At 46.1% G+C, this 21,685-nt stretch overlaps 1 protein-coding gene across 4 annotated transcripts in view; it reads right to left on the reverse strand.

The window, feature by feature from the left end:
• Nucleotides 1-21,685, reverse strand: part of CE1H17orf67 (chromosome E1 C17orf67 homolog) — a 34,290-nt gene that overhangs the window by 8,924 nt on the left and 3,681 nt on the right. For all 4 annotated transcript variants that reach the window (XM_049636475.1, XM_049636471.1, XM_049636472.1 and 1 more), the window contains exons 3-4: nucleotides 19,521-19,723; nucleotides 12,215-12,315 (exon numbers count right to left, since the gene is read on the reverse strand). In XM_049636475.1, coding sequence (XP_049492432.1) covers nucleotides 12,215-12,315; nucleotides 19,521-19,723 — 304 coding nt within the window. The remainder of the gene's footprint in view (nucleotides 1-12,214; nucleotides 12,316-19,520; nucleotides 19,724-21,685) is intronic.

Raw genomic sequence — 21,685 nt, forward strand, 5'->3', positions numbered from 1 at the left:
GCTCTGTGCTGACAGCACGAGCCTGGAGCCTGCTTCAGATTCTGTGTCTCCCTATCTGCCACCCCTCCCCCGCTCATGCTTTGTCTCTCTCTCTCTCTCAAAAATAAATAAACATTAAAAAATTCATATCCTTGGATTTGGTAATTTACTCTCTGAGAATCTCTCCTTAGCAAATAGTCCAAAATATTAAAAGCACTTTGAAGTATCCAAAGTCTATAAAGAATTTATCAAACTCAATACCCAAAAAACAAATAATCCAGTGAGTAGGCAACAGACATGAATAGACACTTCTCCAAGGAAGACATCCAGATGGCCAACTGACACATGAAAAAATGCTCCACATCACTCATCATCAGGGGAATACAAATCAAAACCACAATGAGATACCACCTCACACCTGTCAGAATGGCTAACATGAACAACTCAGGCAACAACAGATGTTGGTGAGGATGCGGAGAAAGAGGATCTCTTTTGCATTGTTGGTGGGAATGCAAGCTGGTGCAGCCACTCTGGAAAACAGTATGGAGGTTCCTCAAAAAAACTACAAATAGAACTACCCTATGACCCAGCAATTGCACTACTAGGCATCTATCCAAGGGATACAGATGTGCTGTTTCGAAGGGACACATGCACCCCCATGTTTATAGCAGCACTATTGACAATAGCCAAAGTATGGAAAGAGCCCAAATGTCCATCGACGGATGAATGGATAAAGAAGATGTGGTATATATACACAATGGAGTATTACCCAGCAATCAAAAAGAATGAAATCTTGCCATTTGCAACTACGTGGATGGAACTAGAGGGTATTATGCTAAGCGAAATTAGAGAAAGACAAATATCATATAACTTCACTCATAGGAGGACTTGAAGATACAAAACATGAATGTAAGGGAAGGGAAGCAAAAATAATATAAAAACAGGGAGGGGGCCAAAACATCAGAGACTGTTAAATATGGAGAACAAACAGGGTTACTGGAGGGGTTCTGGGAGAGGGGATGGGCTAAATGGGTAAGGAGCACTAAGGAATCTACTCCTGAAATCATTGTTGCACTATACACTAACTAACTTGCACTATTATGCTAGCTAATTAAAACATAAATAAGTTATTAAGAATAAATAAATAAATAACAAAATAAAACAAAAAATAAAAGCACTTTAATAACAAAAATGTTCAGAGTGTTGTTAGTAACAAAAACAGTGGAAATTATACAACTATCTAACAAAGAGAGTAATTCGGTATCATTATTCTTATAAAGAGTTTATAACAATATGGGAAATGCATATGTTATCATATTAAAAGAAAAACCAGGATACAAAACTATAGATCAAATATGAGCACACTTATTTTAAAATATACACATGGAGACTAGAAAGCAAAACATCAAAAAATGGCAATGCTGTCTTTGGGGAGAGGAAACCTGATTTTCTTCTTTGGACTCTTTCTTGGTTTCCAATGTTTCTATAATAAATATGAATGTCTTAAATTTTTATCTGTAATTACACAAGTATTACACGAACACATTGTTGTTTAAAATTCAAACATCAACTATAAAGTTCCCTGGAGCACCACCGCCCCTCTCCTGTGTTGTTTTTGTAAGACTTATACATATGTTTATTGAAAATAGAAAACTGTGAGGCTCCTGGATGGCTCAGTTGGTTGAGCGTCCAACTCTTGGTTTCAGCTCAGGTCATGGTCTCACAGTTGTGGGACTAAGAGCCCGTCAGGGAGCCTGCTTGGGATTCTCTCTCTCTCTCTCTCTCTCTCTCTCTCTCTCTCTCTCTCTCCCCCTCCCCTGCTCATGCTCTCTCTGTCTCTGTCCCTCTCTCTCTCTCCTTCTCTCAAAATAAATATATAAACAGGGGCACTTGGGTGCCTCAGTCAGTTAAGCATCCCACTTCAGCTCAAGTCATGATCTCGCGGTTTGTGGGTTCAAGCCCCACATCAGGCTCTGTGTGGACAGCTCAGAGCCTGGAGCTTGCTTGGGATTCTGTGTCTCCCTCTCTCTGCCCCTCCCCCACTCATGCTCTGTCTCTCTTCATCTCTCAAAAATAAATACACATTAAAGAAATTTTTAATAAAATAAATAAACATTTAAGAAAATAGAAAACTGAGTGTACTGGACTGAGTGGTGTCCCCCCCCCCCAAATTTTATGTTCATCTGGAACCTGCACATGTGACCTTCTTTGGAAATAGGGTCTTTGCAGATGTAACCATGCAAAGATGAGATCATACTGGATTAAGGTGGGTCCTAAGTCCAATGACTGGTGTACTTATGAGATTAGTGCAATTTGAACACAGGGACACACAGGACACAAGGCCATGTGATCATGGACGCAGAGACAGGTCAAAAAACACCAAAGACTGAAGCAACCATCAGAAGCAGGGACAGAAGCACAGAATGGATTCTCCCTCAGAGCCCCCTAGAAGGAACCAACCATCCCAACATTTTACTTTGAACTTCCAGTCTCTAGATCAGTGAGAGGATCGATGTCTGCTGTGAGAAGCCACCCCATTTGTGGTACTTTGTTATGGCAGCCATAGGAAATGGAGACACTGAGGAATACCAAAAGGTATAAAAGGTGAAAGTAAAAATTTGTCCCAAATCTTATCACTGAGAAAATACTGCCACTATTTGGGAACATGTCTCCACACATAAGTACAGATAGAAGAGTAGATAAGTGAGGTTTCTTTTAAAACTTTCTTTCTTTCCAGGGGCACCTGTGTGGCTCAGTCGGTTAGGTGTCCGACTTCAGCTCAAGTCATGGTCTCACAGTTTGTGAGTTCAAGCCCCACATGGAGCTCTGTGCTGATAGCATGCAGCCTGGAGCCTGCTTCGGATTCTGTGTCTCCCTCTCTCTCTGCCCCTCCCCACTCACTCTGTCTCTCTCTCTTTCTCAAAAATAAACAAATAAACATTAAAAATTTCTTTCCATTTTGAAAGTGTAGGGACCCAAGGATCCTTACGCATACCGCTAGTGGGAATTGGTACAGTTGATTAGGCAATTTGGCTGTATTTAATTCAGTTAAAAGTGCATAAACCCTCCGACTCAGCAATTCCATTTCTTATCACTGAATGCAGCAAAACACACGCATATAAGGATTTTCATCACACACTGGAAACAACTAATAATGTCCATTGTCCTGGGAACGGCTAAACAAGTTAGCTGAAATATGTCCTAGTCCATTCAGGCTGCTCTAACGAAACACTACAGACTGGGTAGCTTATAAAGCACAGAAATTTGCCTCTCACAGTTTGGAGGCTCAAAGTCCAAGGTTAGGGCACGAGCAGGGCCGGGGGTGGGGGGCCTTTGGGGTCACACATTTCTCCCTGTATCTTCACTTGGCAGAGAGGGCAAGGGAGCTCTCTGGAGCCGAATCCCATCACACTGGGGGTTAGGACATCGACACATGAATTGGGGAGTAGGGGGAGACACCACAGCATAATACATTTATACTGTGCTTCAGGTAAAAATGAGCAAGAACAAAATGTATCGTTGAGTGAAAAAAAAAAAAGCAAGTTGCAGAATCAACCAAGCCCTGCTTCCCACACAGTGTTACTTCAGCAGTGAGGGGACAGGTGAGCCTGATATATTTAGGGCACAGTGAGGAGGCCAGCGTGCAGAGGGGAATGGAGGTGGGGACAGGGGAGGGGGCTGACAGACTAGGGTCTTGGAGGCCACTGTAGGACTGTGGATTTTACTGAGCACAAGGCAGGGAGTCATTGGAAAGTTTTGAGCAGGGGAGGGACAAGAACTGGTTTCTTTTTTTTTTTTTTCTTTTTTTTTTTTTTTTTGAGAGAGAGAGCACAAGTGAGCAAGGGGCAGAGAGAGAGGGAGAGAGAGAAGTGGGGCTCACCTGAGGCGGGACTCAAACTCACGAACCATGAGATCATGACCTGCTTAACTGACTGAGCCCCACAGGCACCCCGGTTTTTTTTGTTTGTTTTTTTTTTTTGTTTTGTTTTTAATTTTTTTTAAGTTTATTTATTTTTGAGACAGAGAGAGACAGAGCATGAACGAGGGAGGGGCAGAGAGAGAGGGAGACACAGAATCAGAAGCAGGCTCCAGGCTCTGAGCCATCAGCCCAGAGCCCGACGCGGGGCTCGAACTCACGGACTGCGAGATCGTGACCTGAGCCGAAGTCGGACGCTTAACCGACTGAGCCACCCAGGTGCCCCGCACCCCGGTTTTAACATCGGACTCTTGCTGCCCTGTTGAGAACAGACGCAGAGGGGTGCAGAGAGGAAGCAGGGAGGCAGGTTGGAGAGGATTGCCCAGTCTCCTCTCGGGGCTCCACTGGCAGCCATGGAGGGGAAGGAGTGGCCAGAGTCTGGATGTGGGGCCCACACAACTAGGAGGTGGCACCATTTGCCCATGTGACGGTGCAGTCAGGAATCCCACCTAAGACTGCTGGGTCTGAGCTGCCTGTGAAATGTTGCCAGTCACGTGGACAGTCACGGAAATGAGTCTGGAGCTCAGCCGGGTGAGGCCATGTGCAGCCATCACCATAGATATGATATTTAAACTCACTGGACTGGGACACCTGCTGGCTCAGTCAGTTAAGCATCCGACTTCGGCTCAGGTCATGATCTCGCAGTTCGTGAGCTCAAGCCCCATATCGGGCTCTGTGCTGACAGCTCAGAGCCCGGAGCCTGCTTCGGATTCTGTGTCTCCCTCTCTCTCTGCCCCTCCCCCGCTCACGCTCTGTCATTCTCTCTCAAAAATAAACATTTTTTAAAAAGTTTATTTGACAATAAATTATATTAAAAGTAAACAAACAAACCAGGAAAAAATAAAGGCCATTAAAAAAAAAGAAGTTTAAACTCACAGGACTGGACGAGGCAGGAAGGCAGGCCCTGGGACACTCTGGCATTTAAAGGACTAAGGATTCACCAAATCACATTGAGTCACAGAAACCAAAAAGGGGGACGAGAGGCTGAGGGCAAGGGTCCTGGAAGACTGGAACCCCAATGAGCAGGGTGCCCGGAAGGAAGGGAGAGAGATCAGCTGTGTCACGTGAAACAAACATGGGCGGGCTCCTGGTCCCCAGGACACCGGGAACAGAGGCCAAGAGCCTCCCTTGCAGTTAGCCCTCCAGGACCAGAAGTCAGTCCTCTCAAGCCAAAGCAGGCAGGGGACCCCCAGGGCTGGCGGAAGGAGATGCAGACTGGAGGTGCGAGGGGGCGCCTGAGGCCGGCGGCGGCCAGGGCTGGGGACCACCTTCTGAGTAGCAAGGGCACAGACCCAAACCCTGAAAATTAACGTAAGCACAAGCGTGACTGAGAAATAGTCAAGGAGAGCTCAGAATATTGTTGCCACTATCTTCCCTTTAGACATAAACCCGGACCTTCTTTCCCAGCATCAGTTTCTGCCCAGGCAGATTTTTTTTCCTCCATCAAGGTCCTGAGGCTTCATTATACCAGGGCTTTTCTGACAGGATGTCTTGATCAACAGAAGTAGTTAGTCCTAAGGCAGACTCCAAAGTGATTCGGCGGAAACCCAATCCAGACGGGATGTCCCCAAGCTTCTGGAAGTGCCCATCTTATTCCCGTGAGGTCTAGAATCCACTCCCCCAAATCCCTGAAGATTCGGGGGCCGTGTTTCTCCCGAGTCAGTCTCATGGCCTGTTTCGCCACCACGGCAGCTTCTAGATTCGAGCGATTACTACCCTCCTTTGTCAACCACACAACACATCACCCACCCGCCTGCCATTCCCCACGAAGAACCACTAACACAACGTCACTGGGTTAGCAGACTTGCTCCTAAGGTCTGGGCAACAACGGCGCAGAGAGCAGAAACCAATGGCAAATTGTTTTACGCCAGGCGCTGCTGTAAAATAAAAGTATCCGCTATTTGCTACCACAAGGAATTTCTCAGTGGTGTGCCCTCCAGAGGCCCCACCTTCCCACCTGCTTCTCCCTCTCTCGGACCCCTCTTCACATCCCCCACCCTGCCTGCCCCGCGGCCTCCATACATCCAACATCCCTCCTGTTTTCTTCCCCAGAGCCATGCTCCTCTGTCTCCATCCCCACTGGCGTTTTACCTGCTTCTAGCCAGTATCCAACAGGATGCTTACACGTCTCTGGGGTGGACACCAGTCCTCCCCGCAACCCGAGGCCACACAAGTGACCTTTCCAATAGCACCGTGTTCTCCCCGCCACGCAGTCAGAGAACAGTCCTTGCAGTGCACCGGCAGGATTCACAGGGTCAGAACAGTCCCTCCCCCTGGACGCGCGGGGCACAGCTTGTCTGAACCTGTCTCCAAAAAGCCTCTATTTTTGAGAAAGCCAACATCTGCCAATACTTGAGCCACACATCAAGATTATAAACATCGCTTAAATACTCATGAACTGCTGCAAATCTTCATACTCATTTGCATTTTGAATTCCAAATACCTCCCGAAAACTCCAATGGTTCACTCCCATCACTGGCCTCTCCTCTCTCTGAACCGGTTTTCTTTTGCACAGTCCCTCAGAGGGGAGAAGCGAGATAAAATAACCCAACCAGTCATCTCTTGGTGATTTTGAGTTAGAGGTGAGCACATGAGTCAAGGCTCAGGTCCCAAGGGCACACCCATTCCCCAGAAATCACTCCCTCTGCTCATTCGTCCCCGTCCACCTGTCTGTCTCCTGAGTACCATGGCAAGGAGGAGTGACAACCTGTCCAAAAATGTTATTTCCCATTACCCATGTAGAGTGGCATCTGAAGGGCAGCGTTGAAGAGGCTGTTTCCCGGACCTCTGCATGGCTCCTGTCACCTGGCTCCGATCTCCTCGCTCCCCTGCTTAAAATCCCATCTGGCTCCTCCTGACTACAGAACGGAAGTCAACTCTGCTGCTGTCAGCCGTGGCCTTCCAACCTGGCCCCAGAGGACCTTCTCTTGCCATCGCCGTTCTTTCATGTTTCAGGTACTCAAGTCAAGGTCAAAAGTGGAAGAGAGGGAATTGGAATCCAGACCTTCTGAAAAATTATTCTGCAAGGTCTTTTTCAAAACATACATGCACACACTCTCACATATACACACACCCATACACACATACACACACGCTCACATAGATATACACAACCTCACACACACAGTCGTACACACACCCATACATACACACACCCTCACATGTACATACACATCCTCATGTACATACACTCTCACACACACACCCTCACACACACATACACACACTCACATACACACATACTTTCCATACTCACACGCCCTCATGCATACACACACAGACACACACACTCTCACATGTATACACATCCTTATATACACAACACCTCCTCACACACACACCCTCGCATACACAATATATCCTCACATACACAATACACACCCTTACACATACACACACAGTCTCACATACACAACACACATAACATTTCCAATCCTGAAAACACAGGACAATGCTCCCGCCTGCCCTTCTCCCCAGCAAAGGGACGTCTGAGCAGATGGTTTGCACAGAGAAACAAGGCAGGCAGCAGGTGGTCTTGGCAAAAGATAAGGAGCAGGAAAGTGTGGTTCCCCACAGATCAGGGCAACTTAACCCCTTGGTTGCCACGCGGACGTGAGCCTGTGGGGCAGTTCCGCCCAGCAGCCCCCACCTCCCCTGCGGCAGAGGTCCCACCTCGTGGCCTCCTTGTGGCCTGCTGACAATGTGATACCTACACAACCTCACACACACAGTCATACGGGGTCACCGCGTCCAGTGCTCACATTCAACGGCGATGCAGGACCAGGGTCACTGTGACGCCAGCCGCTCACCTAAAATGAGCAAATGGCTCCTCTTCCACAGCCGGTGACTGGCCGGTCACCCACTACGCTCTCGACAAACCCACGAAAGGGAGAAGGCAGCCACGACACCCAAGGTGGGGGAGAGGCCAGACAGAAGTCCAGGATTTCAGGTGCAGCAGCAGGGCCAGCTTGAAGGGAGGAGGCCCTGGCGTTTCCGAGAAAGCCTCTGGGGGCCTCTACGTAAACCCTCCGGCTCTCGCCTGGGGCCGCGTCCTGCTGCCCACGCTTTTCCTCCGAGCTGTAGACTGGCAGCAGGAAACCCGCATCGTCCCCGAAGCTCTATCCAGAACCCTAAAAGATGAGCCCCGGAGTAAACCTTTTAGCCAGCTACTCTGCAAATTCTCTGCACTTTTAGAGAAAACTGAGGTCCAGAAAAAGGACGCGGTTTTCTCCTAAATCCAAAGCCCAAAGTCCAGGACTAGTCAGTGGCAGAATACGGACTGAAATCATACTGGGTGGAATATTCTCCCCACCTCACCTCCACCCCTTCCGCTGCCTGAAAACTCTTCATCTTCAAGCCTCAGCCCGGTGGACACCTCCTCTGGGAAGCCTTGCTAGCTCCTTCCCTCCTTCCAGTTAGGGCGAGAGACCCTCTTTTCTCAACCTCATTAGAGAACTTGAATCCAGCTGGAAGGCTCTGGCTCTACCTGTCTCCACCCAATGGAACAAAGGAAGAACGTCTAGTTTATTTTACGTCCATAGTGCCTGGCACTTGGTGAGGCCCAGTCAATGTGAAATATAATTAAGTGCACGTCTCGGCCGGCGAGGAGCGCTCTCTGCATGTTCCACGTGACCCTCTCCCTCCCTCTGTCTGAACTGAATCTAAACTAGCGCATTGACTCTCTCCATACCACTCAGTTCAACCTTCGATTGGTTCCTACATGCCTCGCGCTGTTAGCTTTTGTGTTCCCGACCGGACCCCAGGAGCTGGTATTACACGTAGCATCACGTGTGGCCCGCAAGGCCTGGCACGGCGGGGCTCAGCTTCTGCTGCACGCTGATACCACCTGGGGGGCTCTGACACCCACCCAAGGCCCGGGCCAGACCCCACACCCCACGCCACCCCTCTGGGAGCGGGCACCAGATTTTTAACTTCCGCAGTTGGTTCCAGCGTATGCAGCCATGGTTCAGAATCACATTCCTAGAAAGATGTGATAGCAGAAACTGCTTGTTGATTCAGCTGGTTCTGCGTGAGGGTAATGCAATATAATATAGTACAATACAACAGTGAATGACAGTGCAAGAGACACACAAAGTGACACAGAATGAGAAAGGTTGGGGGAAAAAAGGAGACTGTTCAGCATGGTGAAGCCAGGGTCCCTTACCCTCAGTGCTGTTGGCATTTTAGGCAAGATTATTCTCTGCTATGGGAGCTGCCCTGTGCATTATACGATGTTTAGCAGCATTCCCGGCCTTAACCCATTAGATGCCAAGAGCAAAGTGTCCCTCCTCCCGTCCCCAAAATGCCTCCAGACACTGCCAGATGTCCCTGGGGCTGGGGGAGCAAAATCACCCCTGGATGAGAACTACCGATGCAGACTAGCCACCAAATCATTTATTGCATGTTTATCTCCCATTTCAACGGTAGATCCCATGAGCACTTTTCCAAATTTGGCTGAGTGGCAGAGAGGATTCTGGACAATGGGATCAGTGTCTTGGTGACAGGCATGCAGGGCTGGGCTGTATGCAGGATGAATGGGAAATCGTTGGTGGGGTCAGCGGTGGGTTCTGAGGCCAGAGAGAATCACACAGAAACTAGATCCGATAGGTTCAAGGCAATTAAGAGGAGTCAATAGCCTTGGTCATCAGCCTATAAAAGATGACCAAGGGGCGCCTGGGTGGCTCAGTCAGTTAAGTGTCCGACTTCGGCTCAGATCATGAACGCATGGTTCCTGAGTTCGAGCCCCGCATGGGGCTCTGTGCTGACAACTCAGAGCCTGGAGCCTGCTTCAGATTCTGTGTCTCCCTCTCTCTCTGCCCCTCCCTCTCTCTCTCCCTAAATAAATAAATAAATAAATAAGCCAACAAACACACATACATACATTTAAAAAAAAGACCAAAAACAGAACAAATTTTTTAAAAAGCCAGATATTCAGTAAAATCACAAAATTGGAAGCAAGCTGAAGGTTGTCACAGGTGAAGGCCAGTGGTGACCAGAGGCCAGGAGAAGGGAAATGGTCAGAGAAGGAGCTCTCAGAAGTTCTGGGCAGGGAAGGACCACATCAGGCCGTGTTTGGGGACACAAGTCTAGCATGGCATGAAGGCTGGCACGGGAGGGGCACGGGAGGCAGGAAGCTGATCTGCTATGGTCCAAGCCCACCTGCTGCAACAGTCCAAACTCACCTGTTGCCCAGGGCCTAAGACCCTTCAGCCCCTGTGAAGTCAGAGCTCAGAGGAGCCAGGGGCAGATGCTGGCAGAGAAAACGCCCAGTGGCCAACTCCGCTGTTGATTAGAGCCTGTCCCCTGACCACTTGGAGGGGAGCAGCTCCTTCGGAGCCCTGCGAACCAGCCTTCCCCCAGGGGGAAGCCCTCCAGACATCGTGCCAAAAGCACAAGGGGCCAGTTAGAGCCCCCAGGGGCCTCAAGCCAGACGTCCTGCTCCCCACACTCTCTTGGGTTCTCCAATATCTCCCCATATTCCTTCTTAGCCTCTTGGAGCCCCTCTTCCTCTGCCCACCCCTGAGCGTTGATGTCCCCACATGTCAATCCTGGGCCTCTTCTCTTCTAACTGCTTCTCAAACTGTCTATCTAAAGCTCCACTCTGCATTCCCCCATTTAAAAACTCCCATTGTCCTCCACTGAACACAAGATAAAGTCCAAGGTACTCCAACCCTTTTTGATCTTGCTCCTGCCCACCTCCCAATTCCCCTCCACCCTGCACTTAGATATTCCAAGCCACATCTGACATACAGGGAGGGAGGAAGGGATGAAGAGAGGGAGGAAGAGAGGAAGGGAGGAAGGAAAAGAGGGAGGGAGGAAGGAAGGAAGGAAGGAAGGAAGGGTGGAAGGAAGGGAGAGAGGAAGGGAGGAAGGAAAAGAGGGAGGGAGGAAGGAAGGAAAGAAGGAAGGGTGGAAGGAAGGGAGAGAGGAAGGGAGGAAGGAAAAGAGGGAGGGAGGAAGGAAGGAAAGAAGAGAGGGAGGGAGGAAGGGAGAGAGGAAGGGAGGAAGGAAGAGAAGGAGGGAGGGAGGGAGGGAGGAAAAGAGGGAGGGAGGAAGGAAGGAAGTGAGGAAGGAAGAGAAGGAGGGAGGAAGGGAGGGAGGGAGGGAAGCCACATCTACCCTTGACATCCTGAAGTTCTTGATTTGTTTCTAAGCCACTCTGTACAATAGCAATTCGCCAGCTTCTCTGTGTCTGCTCCCAACTCTGAGCAGAAATCGAGGCAACTACAGCCTGCAGCCTCAGCACCTTGCTGGTCCCTGATACTTAATATTCAAAGGAGTAGTCACTGTTTGCTAAGTACTGTTATAAATGCCTTATTAGGAATTACTTTATCCTTATAAAGTAGCTATTTTCTGTCATTATTTATAATAATATTATAGGAATGTAAGTGGTAATATTTATTGTCAACCCCATTTTATAGCTGACAGTACAGAGGTACAGAAACATGAAGAAACCTTCCCCAGTTTGCACAGTTAGAAAATGGGGAGAAAAGCCCAGACGGTGTGCTCCAGAGCCAGCACTCCTCAGCAATGTGCAATCCTGCATCTCAATAAGAGACTTTTAAATGAACTAATTCTGATTTAAAAAAAAAAAAAAAAAACAAAACAAAAACAGGAATGTTAGTACTTCAGCCACAGGATGGGGAGACAAGCCAGGCCCGGGGCCACTAGGGCAGGGTCTAATATCACCCACCACAAGTCACAAAATGAAGGCAGGGAAGGGTGCCCTGGTTCAGAAACACAAGGCAGGTGGCCACCACAAACCCACAGGGCAGGACAGAGACTAAAGACCAAACTCAGAGGCACGAGGTTAGGGCAGAGCCCCCACAGGCCACAGGGCACAGACTCTGCCTGACCAGACAGAGCATCGCTGGCCAAGGATGCTGGTCCAGCTTGCTGGGAGCCCCAGGGAAGAGGAGGAAGAGGGGGTTGGCCCCAGTCACAGGACACAGGGCCCTGACATCCGGCTCGGGGGTGGCATCCGGCAGCCCACAGGGGATCCTGGGACTCTGGCCATCGGCCACACTGTTTCCATTTGAAATATCGTGTGCATAGTAGGTGCGTGGGGCTCGAGCCTCTGGGGGGAGAAAAGGGGAGAGTAAAAGGTTGAGGTCACCTGACACCTGAGACCCGGCAGAACCTCCGTCTAGTGGCCCACGCTGGAGCCCACACTGGGCCAGCACCTGGCTGGGTTTCATAGTGAATGAGCATTCAAGCGATCACACTTTCCCTTCCAATAGCCGGGAGCCCGGCACTCACCTGCATGGGCTCGTCAGGGAACCCGGGTTTGCTCGGCCTGTCCTGCCGTCGGGATCTCAGGAGCTGCTTGGCCTGCTTTTCCATCAGAATCGGAGAGGCCCCTGAAAAATGTCGGGAAGGGGCCTTCGGGACTCTCGCAACAGGAGCTCGTGCACCATCTCACAGTCCAAGGCGAAGGATTTGCAAGTTCGATTTCGGTCAAACACAAAAGCGCTTTCACCGGGACCTGTCCCAAAGGACGTGGCATTCCAGAGAGCTCCGAGGAGAATTCTAAATTGTTTCTAACTCAGAGCCAAAGCTGCACAACATAAACATAGTTACCTATTGCAACGGTGCATTTCTTTAAAAGTGGGTGCTAATTTAATGAATACGGGATTTTTTTTTCTTTTTCTTTTTTGTTTTTTTTTTTTAAGTAATCTTTCGAACTCACAACTCCGAGACTAAGAGTCGCATGTTCCACCAACTGAGACAGCCAGATGCCCTTGAGTAAGTTTTTTAAAACACATTTTCTTCAGTTCTCTGGTCAATGTGTTTCTTGTCCCTTAGTTTTGCTTTGATGGTTTTTCTTTTTTTTTCTAATCCCCAAAACACTAAATCAGCTATAAGTTGTTACTGGAAGATTCTCCGTGAGAACAAGACTGTGTTAAAGTTGATAATCACACGTGATCTCTCAAAGAAGGTATCATGATAAAATTATATTAAGTTTTGATAATCACGCACGAACTCCAAATGATATCAAATAAAAGTCTGTCAAGTTTTGATGATGTCATATGAAGTCTAAAAGACAGTATAGTTGAAGATTTATCAGCATTTCTGAGAATTAATATTCAAATACATTTAAAGATTAATAAAATAGGGGCACCTGGCTGGCTCAGTCAGTAGAGCATGCAACTCTTGATCTCTGAGTTATTAGTTCAACCCCACATCGGTGCACAGATTATTTAAATAAATAAAACTTTTAAAAAATAATAAAAAATTTAAAAATAAAGACTGAAAAATAATTATCCCTAATGATAGCAATTCTGGGAGCCTGCTCTTAGGGAGGAAAAAAAGAGCACTGAATTATTATATATTACATATTCTTTGAAATGAAAAAAATATTTTACAAACATAAAATAGACTGATCCCAGCTTGTCATGTCAGCATAGAAACGGCTGTTTTCAGAGTTCACGCTCACCTGAGAAGTAAGTCAGTAAGGTGAGGCAGAGGACAAGAACAAATAGCTTCTTCATCCTGTCTTTGTTCTGCTCTCAGCCTCTTGCAGAATGAACGCCCCTGAATGGGCCAGCCTACTTAAAGGAAGCACTTCCGCCCCCCCCCACCCCCCCTCCCCCCCCCCCCCCCCCCCCCCCCCCACTTGTTTATGCTCTGACTGACTACACTTACGGTATGATGTTAAGTGCATCTGACTCTGAGTTTTTAGTATGACCACTAAACTTTTCCTCCGAATCCCTATAAATTTTCATCCTGAGCAAGGAAATCACCCCTCTGTGATGTGACTTTCAGAGCATGAATTGGAGAAAGCAACATGTGATATTGACTTCATTTAAACAGACGCAGCTACATCATACACTGGTTTGTGAGTGTCTGTTTTTGCTCCTGTTTTCATCTCTTTCATTAACCGTCTCTTACATTTGCACATTGTATGACATCTCTCCAAAGCCCATTCACTAATTAGGTTTGACCTTCCTAATAGTTTCAGAGGTAGGTAGGGAAATTGGCAAGGAGCATAGTAAAGGGGAAAATGTTTTTTTCAGCTGACTTCAGAGCCAGAACACCCAGGGTTCGTGTCCTAGCTTCACCTCTTTCTAGCAATGTAACCTTCAGTAAATCGCTTACCCTTTCTGAACTTTGGTCTCCCCCCCCTGTACAAAGGAGGAACAGTCCCTACTTTGTGGTTGTGATTAAAGATGAAGGATAAGCAGCAGCTAGCACCATATCCATTTTACAAATAAGGAAGTGAGGGCCGCCTGGGTGGCTCAGTCAGTAGAGACTGACTCTTGATTTCAGTTCAGGTCATGGTCTCACCCATTCGAGAGTTCGAGCCCTGTTTGGGATTCTCTCTCTCCCTCTCTCTCTCTCTCTCTGCCCTTCCCCCACTTGCTCTCTATCTCTCTCAAAATAAATAAACAAATGTTAAAAAAAAAATAAGGAAGTGAGGTTTGGAGAGGTGAAACCATATCCAAGTTCACAGACTATGGATGCTGATGTAGAGCCAAATTCTCCTCTCTTCAAAGGCTACTGCTCTTCCCATTATGCCCAAAAGGGCCTCCTGCAATTTGCTGCCCATTAGAAGGGTAAGCAGCCCATTTCAGACTCAAGGTTACTTTTACAAAGACAATAAAATCTCAGTAATCTGAAGTTCTTTTAAATTCAAATCATCTGTAAATATTACATAAAGAAATTATTAAATAGATTCTTTAAAATGTCTGGAAGATATGCAGCATTTACGGGGATGAGATTCTCGAGTCAGAGAAATGATCTGCTGTTTCTGTGGTCACTTTGCCCAGCTCAGAGGAAAACAATGTTCTCTCTGTAGTTGTCCAAATTGATGCTAATGTTGTGCAACTGATATTGAACCTGAATGTTCTATCCACTCTGCTGGTATAAGGACAGTTTGAACAAATTGTAAACAAGAGGAAAAAATCATGCATTGTCAGCAAAGTTGCTCAGAATTTGATCTTCAGTTTTATGCTCTCGGTTGCTATTAACGTCCTTCCGTTTTTATGCAGTTTTCAGTAACTGAGGAATTTTAGGAGCATTATTTTAGAAATAGATATTTGTCACATTATGTACCTTGTGGTTTTTTATGTGCATTGTCAAATCTGTCGTTGCTTTTGCTCTTGTGGTTGAATCGAACACTAACTGTATTGTTTTATCAAATAAATACTTTCAGTGGACCAGAAAAAGAAAATGTATACCCAGCCAGAAATTTCTAATGTGTCCAATGTAAATTTACTACGAAAGTGTTTTTTTAATTCAGTAACTTTTGTCCATATCAGGAGTGTCTGATAAAAATATGATGTGAGCCACAGATGCAAGCTGCATACATGATTAAAATTTTTCTAGTAGCCACATTTTTTAAGTAAAAAAAATTTTTTTGTTTAATTTTTTTAATGTTTATTTATTATTGAGAGACAGAGAGAGACAGAGCATGAGCAAGGGAGAGGCAGAGAGAGGAAGAGACACAGAATCTGAAGCAGGCTCCAGGCTCCAAGCTATCAGCACAGAGCCCGATGCGGGGCTCGAACCCACAAACTGCGAGATCATAACCTGAGCTGAAGTCAGACACTCAACCAACTGAGCCACCCAGGTGCCCCCCAAAAATGAAATTTTTTTATATTCTATTTTATGTATCATGAATACCCAAAATATTATTATGTCGATACGTAATAAAACTAAGCAAATGATGAGATATTTTCTGAGGTTTTTTGCACCAAGTCTTCAAACTACAGTATATATTTTATGTAAAAGTTCATGCATTTCAAGTGCTCAGTAGCCAAATGTGGCTGGTGGCTACCATATTGGATGGCATGGGTCTAGATCCTTCCTTCTCTCTGGCCACCACCTGAGTCTAGGCTACTGTTACTCTTCCCCCAGCTTCTGGCACCAGGCTCCCAACTAGTCTCCCAACCTCCCCTCCTGTTCACTTTGATGCATTCTCCATGCAGCAGCAAGGATGGTCTTCTTAAAATAGAAATATAAAATAGGAAACGGACCTCACCACTTCCCTGCCTAAGAAACCTTTCTTATCTTCTCACTGGACCGAGAACAAAATCAGAATCCTTACCATGCACTACAGGACCCTGTGGTATCTCTGCCTGCCGCTCTTTCCAGCCCTACTCTAACCACACCCCTCTAGCTTACTGCAATCCAGCCACGCGTGGTTACTTTCTACTTAACAAACTCTTCCCACCTCAGGACGTTTGCACATACTTTTCCTCACACTTTTAACGACTGGATCCTTCTCATCCTTCAGGCTTTGATTTGTAAGTTCTCTTGCTCATGCAAGCCTGCCTTCACCAACCTGAGGAAGGTTCCCTGCCCACTCCCCACCACTACCATCACACTCCATCTCCTAGCACACACCATAGTGTGTAAATACTGGACTTGTTTACTTTTAAAAATCTGTCTCTTTCCGCTGGACTATAAGCTCTAAGGAAGCATGTATTACTTTTGTAATTAAAAAAAAAGAGGGGCGACTGGGTGGCTCAGTCGGTTGAGTGTCCAACTTCGGCTCAGGTCATGATCTTGCAGTCCGTGGGTTCGAGCCCCGCGTCGGGCTCTGTGCTGACAGCTCAGAGCCTGGAGCCCATTTCAGATTCTGTGTCTCCCTCTTTCTCTGACCCTCCCCTGTTCATGCTCTCTCTCTGTCTCAAAAATAAATAAATGTTAAAAAAAATTTTTTTTTTTTTTAAAGAAAAAGGAATCCTCTGGTGGACTGGAAAGGTGCTACTAGAGAAAGTCAGGGACCAGTTCTCCCCCACCCTTCCCCTGGCATATTGGTTCAAGGTCTCAGGTGGAGAGCACTCTTCAGCTGTTATGGCTGGGCCAGTGCCCATATTGTTCCAAAAGGGGAACTATAGGAAAACCAAAAGAGCAAGGTCACTTTGTAGTGAGCGTCACTCTAGTGAGGAGAATTCTTTTCTACCACCTATCCTTATTTCCCAGGGAAAGCAGAAGCCAGATCAGTCAGGTGAATCTGGGTGTGCCTGGGTGGCTCAGTCAGTTAAGCGTTTGACTTGGGCTTAGGTCATGATCTCTCAGTTTGAGGGTTTGAGCCCCATGTTGGGCTCTGCATTGACAGCTCAGAGCCTGGAGCCTGCTTTGAATTCTGTGTCTCCCTCTCTCTCTGACCCTCCCCTGCTCACTCTCTGTCTCTTTGTCAAAAATACATAAACGTGGGTTTTTTTGCGGTTTTTTGTTTTTTAATTTAATCAGGTGAATCTGCAGGGCTCTCAGTTGAAGGTGCAATTCCCAAAAGCTCCACAAGGTGGCAGACTAGAGAGCAGAACCAGGGACATCCAAGGTCAGGGGAAAGAAACAAGGCCACCAAGGTTAACTATTCTAGAAGCTGCCAGGAATACCAGAGAATCCACTGGAGATGGAGAGAGATGTTGCTGCAGTGCCTCAGACTATTTTCCTAGGATCTGAATCAATCTGAAGGTCTTCATTAGATGCTGAGGCCTAGAAATTCTGCATTACCAACTACCAACAGGAAGAATGCTACCACCCATATTCAAGGCATCCGAACACAGCTGATATTTGTGTCGGCTTCCCTCTTCTTAAAAGGAATTCTCGGAGCACCTGGATGGTTCAATCAGTAGGGCGTGCAATTCTTTTGATCTCAGAGTTGTGGGTTCGAGCCCCACTTTGGGTGTAGAGATTACTTAATGATAAAATCTTTAAAAAACAAAAAATAAAAGGAATTCTCAAATTACACTGATGTTTAAAGATCTGAAAAACCTGACACCATCAAGCTCCAACATCATCCCACCAGATATTCTCTAGAAAGGATAAGACAGTGATTTCAAATTCTGTCAGCTAAAGAAACTTCAGGGACAAGGGCACATCTTTAAAAATAAATAAATAAATAAATAAATAAATAAATAAATAAAATAGAAAGATGCTGAATCTGTCCCAAGAGAATTATAATGTGTCCACATTCTTTAGGCCCAGAGTCAATTAAATATTTTCTAATATTCCTTTTTGTAGTTGTTTTCTTTTTTTTTTTTTTGTCTACCTTCCCCACTAGACTATAAATTCTATATTTTTATGGTGTATAATTCTTCTATAACTTTTATAGTAGTAACTCTGTAAGCTGTACATGAACAATATACATGTTAATATACAGGCACACTGTGCAGGCAGATGTTAGGTTTGGGCAGGTGTGGTGGGTTAAATCATTAGCACCAATTCTTCACCACCACCACATATGCATGCTCTTTGCCATATGACCTTGAAGTCCCGCCCTTTGACCTCGGGCTCAACCAAGAGACTTGCTTCAGACAATGGGATGGTATCAGACACAACACGGACAAAGGTATATGCAGTGTGTTTGTGCACGTAGTTGTGCCCTCTTGCATTGCTGCCATTGCTACAAAAAGAGCTTCCTCCAGATAGCCGCCCCCGCACCTTGGTCTCAAAATTAACTCAGATGTACCCGAGCAAGGAGCTCAGCCTACAAAGATCCACAGCTTGCAGTAGATTCACTCAACCTAGCCCCACCTAGTTTCCAGCCACCACAGCATGAAGTACAGTTGCCCATAACCTGCAGATCCTTAAGATTACATGATTGTTATTTTAAGCCACTGAGTCTAGGAGTGGTTTGTTACACAGCATCACTCTGACAACAGCTAACCAATACAAGGGGTTCTTATGAGATGGGTAGTATGTCCATAACTGGGTGCTATTGGGTCTAAGCTAATCCCAGGGTCCTGCCAGAAGCTTCACTCAAAAGTGAATGAATATCTACTGGGTAGGCCATGTGGTATAATGGTCAAGATTGTGGAGCACAGAGCCATCAATAAACCTGAGCTTGAATCCTAGCTCTGAAACTTAGTACCTAAGTCACACTGAAGCTGTAACTGGGCAGATTTCTTAACTGTCCAAATGACTGCTTTTTCATTTATAAGAAAAGAATAATAATTACAATATAACTTTCCTCTTAAGGTGTTTTGAGACTTAAAAAAATTTTTTAACGTTTATTCATTTTTGAGAGACAGAGCACAAGTGGGAGCGGGGCAGACAGAAAGAGAGACACAGAATCTGAAGCAGGCTCCAGGCTCTGAGCTGTGAGCACAGAGCCTGACGCGGGGCTCGAATTCAAGAGCTGTGAGATCATGACCTGAGCCGAAGTCAGATGCTCAACCGACTGAGCCACCCAGGTGCCCCTGTTTTGAGACTTAAAAGAGAAAGTGTATGTAAGGTACTTGACAGATATTGCAAGGATCTAATACTTGGAAACCACTGTTGGTGTTGTCACTATTCTTACCATTCCTTCTTCTCATCCGTGAAAGATGATTTGTGAATCATCTTTGCTTATATTTGCATACACACACCCACCCCATTCTCAGACACATGATAGAAAGTCCATAAAAAATGTTTTGAATGGCCAAATAACATAGAGATTAATCAAGCACATATTAAGATATATAATTCTATATATTGTTGAAATAAAAATCCATCTTTATTAGAAAAGAAAACACGGCCCCTTTTCAATAGGAGTTGATTCCCCCTCCATCTCCACACCCTGTGCCCTTGGCTTCCCTTCTCATATCCTCAGGACTTCTACACAAACACATACCTTCCTGTTTGGAGCAATAATACAATGGCAAGATGGTTTGGCCTTGGACAGGAGCCTTTCTGGCCTGCTGCAGGCTTCCACAAGTAGGCTGTAATTTCTGTGCTGGGTCCAGGACATTGGCCCAGCGTACATCTGCCCAATAGGTAAGGACAGCCAAGGTCAGCATCAGATTCCTGATGGCCAGGGCCAGGCTTCTCTCCAACCTAAACAGGAATGACAGGGGTACTGGCAAAGTGTGGGAACGTACGGTGGTACAAATAAACACACTAGGGGAGTGGAACATGGACCAAATAATTTGTGAAACCACTTCTAAGGCTGCTGTCATATTACACTTCATTCAGGAAAAGTGCGAGGCCTTCAACTGGGAGAGAAAAGTTTGATTCTTCTGGGGAAGAGATCCTGAAATCTGTGTTGTTTTTCTCTGTGGGATCTCAGTTGGGATGATAAGCTTCAGAGAGACTAAGAGACACTCTAGCCCGGATTCCCTAACCTTAAGCAGCTAAGAATCACCCAACATCTGTGAAAGCCTCTCACATGGAAGATGAAGACAAAGGAAACCAAAGGGAAAAGCAACTTGGGGCCATCAGAGACTATGCACAGAGAGAAGGGGAAGAAAACTATCCAACACTATCCTCTGAATTCTCAGAGGATATTTTTGCTCTCATGAAACAAGAACAAGAAGTTGGGGGGAAAAAAGGAATATTCCAAAACCGAATCAACAACAAAAAAGAAGTTCTTAGAAATTAAAAAAGATCCAAAGATAAAGCTATGGAAATACCTATTTTAGAAAATAGAAATAGCTATTTTAGAAAATATCTATTTTAGAAAAATAGAGCCAAACAGAGAGAGAGAGAGAGAGAGAGAGAGAGACAGAGAGAGAGAGAGAGAGACTGAGAGAGGAGGAGGGAGATTTAAAAAAATAACAACAACAAAGCAAGGGAGAAAAAATATTTTTAAAGAGAGGACATTTATCCAGATGAGTTGAAAACTTATGTCCACACAAAAACCTGCACACAGAGGTCGATAGTCCCTTATTCATAATCGCCGAATCTTGGAATCAACCAGATGTCCTCCAGTATGTGAATGGATAAATGAACTGATAAGTAATATTCCAGACAATGTAATACTATTCAGCACTAAAAAGAAATGAGCTATCAAGCCATGAAAACAAAGGAATCTTAAATGCCTATTACTAAATTAAGAAAAGTCAATCCAAAAGGGCTACATATGATATGATTCCAACAATATGATATTCTAGAAAGAGCAAAGCTATGGAAATGGTAAAAAGATCGGTGGTTACAAGGGGCTGGGGATTGGGGGAGGGGTGGGAATCAACAGGCAGAACACGGAGAATTTTTAGGGCAGTGAAACTATTCTTTTTTCAACGTTTTGGTTTTTTTTTTGGTTTTTTTTTTTTTTTTTTGGGGGGGGGGACAGAGAGAGACAGAGCATGAACGGGGGAGGGGCAGAGAGAGAGGGAGACACAGAATCGGAAACAGGCTCCAGGCTCCGAGCCATCAGCCCAGAGCCCGACGCGGGGCTCGAACTCACGGACCGCGAGATCATGACCTGGCTGAAGTCGGACGCTTAACCGACTGCGCCACCCAGGCGCCCCTAGGGCAGTGAAACTATTCTGTATGATGCTATAATTGTGGGTACATGTCATTATACATTTGTCCAAACCCACAGAATTTGCCCCACCAAGAGTGAGGCCTAATGCAAACTAGGGACTTTGAGGGGATGATGGTGTGTTAATGGAGGTTCATCGTTGGTAACAAATGCACCACTCTGGTGGGAGATGTTGACAGTGGGGGGAAGCTCTGCCTGTGTGGGGACATGGGAATACCTGAAATCTCTGTACTTTCTACTCCATTTTGCTGTGAACCTAAATCTGCTCTAAAAAATAAAGTCTATTTTAAAAAATAGAGAGAAAGAGGACATTCTAGTAGTTGCAACATCTAAATAAGAGAAGTTTTTAGGGGCGCCTGGGTGGCGCAGTCGGTTAAGCGTCCGACTTCAGCCAGGTCACGATCTCACGGTCTGTGAGTTCGAGCCCCGCGTCAGGCTCTGGGCTGATGGCTCGGAGCCTGGAGCCTGTTTCCGATTCTGTGTCTCCCTCTCTCTCTGCCCCTCCCCCGTTCATGCTCTGTCTCTCTCTGTCCCTT

This window comes from Panthera uncia, chromosome E1, assembly GCF_023721935.1.
Source record: "Panthera uncia isolate 11264 chromosome E1, Puncia_PCG_1.0, whole genome shotgun sequence".
Classification (NCBI taxonomy): domain Eukaryota; kingdom Metazoa; phylum Chordata; class Mammalia; order Carnivora; family Felidae; genus Panthera; species Panthera uncia.